Source organism: Littorina saxatilis, linkage group LG6 (assembly GCF_037325665.1).
Source record: "Littorina saxatilis isolate snail1 linkage group LG6, US_GU_Lsax_2.0, whole genome shotgun sequence".
Taxonomy (NCBI): Eukaryota; Metazoa; Mollusca; class Gastropoda; order Littorinimorpha; family Littorinidae; genus Littorina; species Littorina saxatilis.
The window spans coordinates 46,920,685-46,927,517 of record NC_090250.1 but is presented as its reverse complement, the minus strand read 5'-3'; the positions used below and the strand labels follow the sequence as shown (position 1 = coordinate 46,927,517).

At 42.1% G+C, this 6,833-nt stretch overlaps 1 protein-coding gene across 1 annotated transcript; it reads right to left on the bottom strand.

The window, feature by feature from the left end:
- Nucleotides 1-655: 655 nt before the first annotated feature.
- LOC138969360 (ER membrane protein complex subunit 6-like) lies at nt 656-6,607 on the bottom strand. Its single transcript, XM_070342133.1, has 5 exons — nt 6,539-6,607; nt 5,685-5,848; nt 2,215-2,307; nt 1,209-1,228; nt 656-785 (listed from the first exon to the last, which is right to left on the bottom strand). The coding sequence occupies exons 1-5, from the start codon at nt 6,579-6,581 to the stop codon at nt 755-757; spliced, it is 351 nt and encodes a 116-aa protein (XP_070198234.1). The 5' UTR covers nt 6,582-6,607; the 3' UTR covers nt 656-754.
- Nucleotides 6,608-6,833: the final 226 nt, after the last annotated feature.

Below are 6,833 nucleotides of genomic sequence, written 5' to 3'. Positions count from 1 at the left end.
TCCAAGGGCGCATAACTGCCCAGCGATACGTGGAGGAAATTCTGCGCCCACACGCCCTTCCTCTTCTGGATGACCAGGATGCCATATTCCAGCAGGACAACGCTCGCCCGCACACAGCACGACTCACCACCCAGTTCCTCACCGACCACCATGTCCAGGTGCTTCCCTGGCCATCCATGTCGCCAGACATGAACCCGATAGAACACCTCTGGGATGAATTGGACAGACGTGTGCGCAGGCGAGAAGAAGCGCCGGCAAATCACCGCGATCTATTGCAGGCACTTCAGGAGGAGTGGGACACCATCCCACAGCAAGATATCCGGCATCTGATCCAGTCCATGCCCAGAAGGTGCCGGGCAGTTGTTGCTGCTCAAGGCAGTCACACCCCCTACTGACTTGACAGCCTCGGCACCCAATCGTATTGATTGACTGATTGATTTGAAGATGCAAATGAACTGTGTGTGCATTCAACTGTGTCCATACCAAATTTCAAACAAATAATCTAAATATTGGATTTTCTGTTAATTTTTTCGAAAAATAAAACAAATTTGGCAAGTAGCAACTATGCGTTTCTTTTTTTGAACAGTATATATAAGATATAAAGAAATTGTGTTTACCATTTTCTTCCGAACAAAACAAGGCAACATAGCTGAAATACTTTTTGACATTTTATTGCACTGATTAACAACAAATTTACAGCGTTGATGAATGAAAATGTGTGAAGATGGCAATTCTGGAGCTTTCTTGCTGAAGATCAGTATACATGAACCATCCCATATAAAAATCTGTCAAGGTGTTAAGGACTTTATGTGAACTCTCGGGCCATAATTGCACAGATGAACAGACATACACACAGTCACACATGAACAAAAATAGTTCTTTGCCAGAAGAAAAAACAAAAGCCATTAGACACGCAATCAGTCCACATTCAAGACATACACTATCTACATTGTCATACACACACACATGTATCTCTCACAAAAGTAACAAAACTGACACGTTACATTTGAACAAACATTACTGCGGCAACAGTTCTTGACAAACAAAAAACAAAAACAAGCATAACAGACAGGCACACACAAAGTAGCCTACACAATACACATGCAAAAGACAACAAAAAAAATGCATTGACGACGGCTACACTCACAAAAGCACCCATTTACCAACGCTGCCCATGTTTGAGAACAGTAACTTCTGTAAAAGGATACGTCCAGAACAAGATGTAGGTCTGTAAAATGAAGTCAAGGAAAAAAGCAGCATGATAAAATGTGTAATAATTAGTTAGTATAGTAAACTTGCACATAATTGAACAGCCATAATAGGAAAAGCAAGCCCACCTCAAACTTGCTCCCAAAAATGAATCTAAAGAAAAGGCTCCTTGGTGTCTAGTTGTGGCTTTTGTTTATCATAATGGTTGCAAATAATCTCTTAGTCTAACCACTTCCTACATAGTCAGTTTACTGTCTGCATTGATCCATGTTTGGTAATGAAGTAATCTCTGTCCCCATTAAATATTCAATATTAACATGATCATTCAAGCTTCTAGTTGTGAAAGTCAGTCTGTAGAAAACAGGGATCGCGATGTTGCGTGATATAAGCGTATTTGATGTAATTTTTCTAGTAATGTGTGTTATTCTCACCAACACTAATCCCAGGTGGAAAAATTCCATAGCAGCCACGATTAGTGCAAAAAGTGCCTAAATGCTGATCTTTAGAAGCTTCTTTTGGCATCTTCAAGTTCAATACTATTTTTCATGGTGAAAAGACAGATCAAGTCTTAGAAAGTATTTTAAACTATACCCTCCTCGATTCAGCTTGACAGTTACTTAGTTAGAGTTGACTCTGACTGAGGTAGAGTTTTTGTTTGCTTGTTTGTTTGCTTAACGCCCAGCCAACCACGAAGGGCCATATCAGGGCGGTGCTGCTTTGACATATAACGTGCGCAACACACAAGACAGAAGTCGCAGCACAGGCTTCATGTCTCACCCAGTCACATTATTCTGACACCGGACCAACCAGTCCTAGCACTAACCCCATAATGCCAGACGCCAGGCGGAGCAGCCACTAGATTGCCAATTTTAAAGTCTTAGGTATGACCCGGCCGGGGTTCGAACCCACAACCTCCCGATCACAGGGTGGACGCCTTGCCACTAGGCCAACCGTGCCGGTAGAGAGTTTTTTTTAATTGTCTACAGCAGAAGGTAAACAGGATACGAAAAGTCCGCCAAACAGTCCATTGATGAAAAGCACCCGCCGTGTGGTGAAGAAGCTGCTCCACCGAGACCCGGCCTTCACTGTCAGGAATGCCTGGAAAGGAAAGTTCAGAACTGTATTAATTAAAATTGTATACTTCTTCTTTTTTGCTCATGTGCTGAAACTCCAACGTACACTAATAATTTTGCACGAGTGGGTTTTTACATGTATGACAGTTTTTATCCCGCCATTTAGGCAGCCATATGCCGATTGCGGTGGATACATGCTTGGTATGTTCATGTTTTTATAATCCAAGAACTCTGACATGGATTACAGGATTTTTTTCCCGTGTGTACTTGGTCTTGTGCGTACACACGGAGGGGGTTAAGTCACTAGCATGTATGCACATAATTGACCTGAGAGATTCGAAAAATCTCCACCCTTAACCCATCAGACTTGGTCGGGATTCGTACTCTCAATCTTCCGCTTTGGAGGCCGACGTCTTATCCACTAGGCCACTGCGCCCATCAAAACTGTATACATTATAGTACCTCTCTATTGGTATACCAGGTCCAAAAGTACTCTACCACAAGTACAATCTAACTTAACTAGAAAAGTATAAATCTTAATCCCATTATGACTATGAGCATAGCATTAAACAATTCTTTCAGAATTCAAACAAAAAATAATCCTGAGGTAAATTTGTTGTAATTGCTGCATCATACCAATAGAATACATTACGAGGTATGATCCAAACAAAATGATCAAATGTGATTGTCGCAGTGACTGTTTGACGTATCTGGTCCAAAATATAGCAGGCATTAGACTTATTCTCCTCCTACATCGATGCAAAGTAACAAGTGCCTAAGCCAATCAGAAGAGGCCTTGATGTGGCCTTATTTGGGGTTGCTTTTGAGCTCTGATTTGACGACTTTTTTGAGGTCATAGGTGCAGTACAACTTGTTGGCAAAACGTCTGATTTTCAAAGAGGGTATAACCAGAATCACAAGGGGTGTAATCAGGTCTGAAGAATGTGCGAGGCAAAAATGGAGTCATTTGGTCTTTTAGGATTGGAGTTACGGCCCTTCTTTTGTGGAGACTGACATTTTCACGAATTAGAAGGGCAGTCTGGGTTTCACAGTTTGGTCGCTGACTGCTAAACTCGTAAATAAGTTTGGGTAAAGAGGTTTTTGCATAGTACGTGACAATGACAGTGCTGTTAGTAGACAGAATATCGACAGCAACAGGACCTTCGTGGTAAAAAAATGCAGCGAATAGCCTTGTTTCTGCTTTGAAAACCTGGCTTACAATGTGATGCATCTCGTCATTTTGGTCAAGAATCGCTTTGTTTCTGTGTTCTCTGGCAACAAAGAAGAAGGAAACCAAAGTCTCATAATCAGTGACTACAGTAACAACAAATTGGGGTCTATTGGGTTCACAACGGTTGAGCGGATCGCGTGCAAGAGGACCCTGATGCTAATTCAGTTTCCCTGTCATCTAATGAGGCACCCATTTTGTGGCCCGCTTTTAAAGCAGAAGATCATTGAGTAGAATTCTCTGGACTGTTCCATATTAAAGTTTAAGTTTTGCACTTTATACTCGTATGTACACTTTTTAATCTTAGTTCTTAAATTTGGACAAAGCAGCTACATTATTCTCGTTTGAAGCGCTCTTCGGAGGTTGTTTTGGCTTGTCAGAGTTATTCCCCTTTTCCCCAGTTTTGATTTCCCTTATCTTTTGTCTGATTGTAAAATATGGAACGGCTTTGATTCATGTAACGTTCTTCAGCTTTGTAGACATTTTCTTTGTACCATCATCCAGCTACACTCTTTCAAAGAAGTGAGGATTTTCATGGCTCTTGGCGAAAGACCCCGTTTTGAAGCACAACCCCAAAGTGACGTATTTTAAAACCTCGTCATTTAATGACGTAATAAGCAAATGTCATCATCTCTTAGACATATTACAGCAGTCCCTCTCATGAACGGACACCCGGTCACGGGAAGGGTGACCACACCACCCCCTCCCCCATACACTCACACAGAGACACACAAACAACAGGATTGAGTCTATGCTACTCACTTCTTGCGGCAACTAAACAATAACATTAACAATAAACTCCTAATACTTCTTTAAACGTTCTGTAAAATGGATTTGTATGAAAAGTGTTGAAAAGAAGAGATAAAATAAATCCTCAAGGCACTGAACACACTCACCATGCACTGACATACGAAAGCAGCCACACAAACACAGCACAGAGGAGCGTGTGCAGATGCTTTGCAAGAATAAGCTTGAAAACCAGTTTGAATAAATAGCAGCAGATAGAGCTGCATGTCATATTCATGTAATTTATTTTTTTCTTGTCTGGCTTTATTGACTGCATGCCGATCATGTGGCATGGCAGTGACTTTTAACTCTTCCGTCGGAAATACACTGTACATAACACAGCTCCCACTCTCCTTCACTAATGCCTACCCCAAGCCCTGACAATTGATGCTTGGAAATTGTGTGGAAGAGTACACCTCTCTATTTCTCTCCAATGCTCTTCCTGCTGACATGCAGTGACACCGGACACCCCACAGAGTTTAGCCAGCTAACCCTCCACCCCCACCCCCCCCCCCCCCCTTCCTCTCTCTCACTCCCTCCAGCCATGTACTGTTGGGGGCTGTGGCCAGAGAGGCCAGCTGCACTGTTCACTCAGAGCAAAACCAGTTGATTGTGTCCTAACTTTTGACAAAGCAAGACAACTGAAGGGTTCATAGATTAGGCAGCCGACTCACTGGTCAAGGCTAAGGGAAAACAAGAATATCTTTTCAATGAAAGAGGTTACACACAGACACACGATGCTGAGAACTGTGGCCGGTTTTCCCCTTACTTTCGCTCAGGACCTTCATCGACTGTGGTTTCTGTTGTTTACGTCCAACAGACAAGAATAAAGAGCTCAGTGCAGTTTCATGTTGGCATCTTCGCATGTACTCCACTCCTGACCAAAACTACCCCCCCCCCCCCCCTCCTGATGGGTACACATGCACTCAAGTTATCACTATCAGTGACTGTCATCACGCCATTGCGGCTGTGATCTTTGTACCAAGAGCCGGACTGCTCTGTTAAGTGTTATCGATTTTGTTGTGGTGAAAATTTGACGATAGTCTGTCCGCACATTGGAGGTATGACCTGCTGTTGAGACCGAAAATGAGTGTCCGCGTCCACGTTTTGCAGGTGTCCGTTTAAGGGGGGGCAAATATAGAAGGAAAGCACTCCATGCCGAGCAAATGTGTCCGTACATGTCAGGTGTCCGCTCACGCCGGGGGCCGTACATTGCAGGGACTGTTGTACCAGTTAAATGGTTGGCCTTTCAAATGATATTACTTTTTATGATCAGTGGCCTGAGACTTGTATAATCGCGGTTTGATCATTTTGTTTGGATCATACCTCGTAACTTCAATAAGCGAATAACTCGATTAACCCCAAGAAAGCATAGACTGGACTCTCACAGAAAGAGAAAATGCTGATACAAAGTAGAAGATAAATCCCAGGAGTCCTGTGAGTCCCATGATGCCTGCTGTGGCGCCAGACAGTGCCGACATTGACGTTCGACAATACTCCAGTATTGCATTATTCTGTCGGACTGAAAGCTCGCTGTATGCCACAGCATCAGCTGAAAAAACACAAAAACAATGAACATTACCTATATGAAATGTCTGCCACAGTTACTACATAAACATATTTGAATATGTTCTTGACAGAACCTGATGCTCTGAAACTGAAAGAAACTTCTCACCTAGTCCTGTCACTGTCAAACTCTAACACGAACAGTAACACAGACAATTCACTATGGAAAATATCAATTGTCATAATAATGAAAATGTACAAAGTCCGACTGAATGTCTAACGAGGAATCTCCAAATTCCCGATAGATTATTTATTTTATGCTTCTCAATTTTAGTGACAGTTCTGCAAACGATTGACAATGCCAACTATTGTAGTGTACCAAGCTGCAAGCACAGCGCAATGTGGCACATTCAAAGATTCACTGCGCAAAACTACCGATCGAGTTAACTTGTGATTTTTACTTCTATTATTCGTCCGAAAGAAAAACATTAAGAGATTATCTGATTGCACGAGCTTTCATTCAAAAAGACATGAATCTGAGCTGACCTCCACCGGTACTATCTCCGGACATAAATTGGCAAGCTACAGCAGGCGACCCGGTTTGAAATGCTCGTCCTCTGAAATATGTATAGCTTGTGGAAGTTATATAATACTAGACACATTTATGCAGAATTATTGAACGCACTGGCGGTGGTATTATAACGATAGTGATCAAATGCATGGAACAATTACGCACATTTTCTGCTTTTTCTTGTCCTGACTGCTATTGTGGTCGCCATGTTGAATTTTAAGTGCGGTACACAAAAATAATGTTAGCTCCAGACGAGTTTTAATTGCAAACTTTTTCTGTCAATTTTAGTATTAAAATAATACGCGGTATCCTGTTCAATTTTATTTTTAATACATAATCGTGCTTTTGGGGGGAAGAAAAAAAAATAGAGCAATAGCCATTCCGCACCGCATGCACAGTTACTTCCCTTGCATCAAAAAACTTTGACATGACAGAAAGTTGCAGAGCGCAACATTGTAAA

What these genes read in the sequence shown, in the direction of transcription:
- LOC138969360 (XM_070342133.1), bottom strand. Translation starts at nt 6,581, where the DNA reads ATGGCGACCACAATAGCAGTCAGGACAAGAAAAAGCAGAAAAT. An exon ending in TATCAGCATTTTCTCTTTCT is followed by an intron (nt 2,308 to 5,684) that starts GTGAGAGTCCAG and finishes TTTCCTTTCCAG; the next exon opens with GCATTCCTGACAGTGAAGGC. An exon ending in ACCTACATCTTGTTCTGGAC is followed by an intron (nt 786 to 1,208) that starts GTATCCTTTTAC and finishes ACACCTTGACAG; the next exon opens with ATTTTTATATGGGATGGTTC.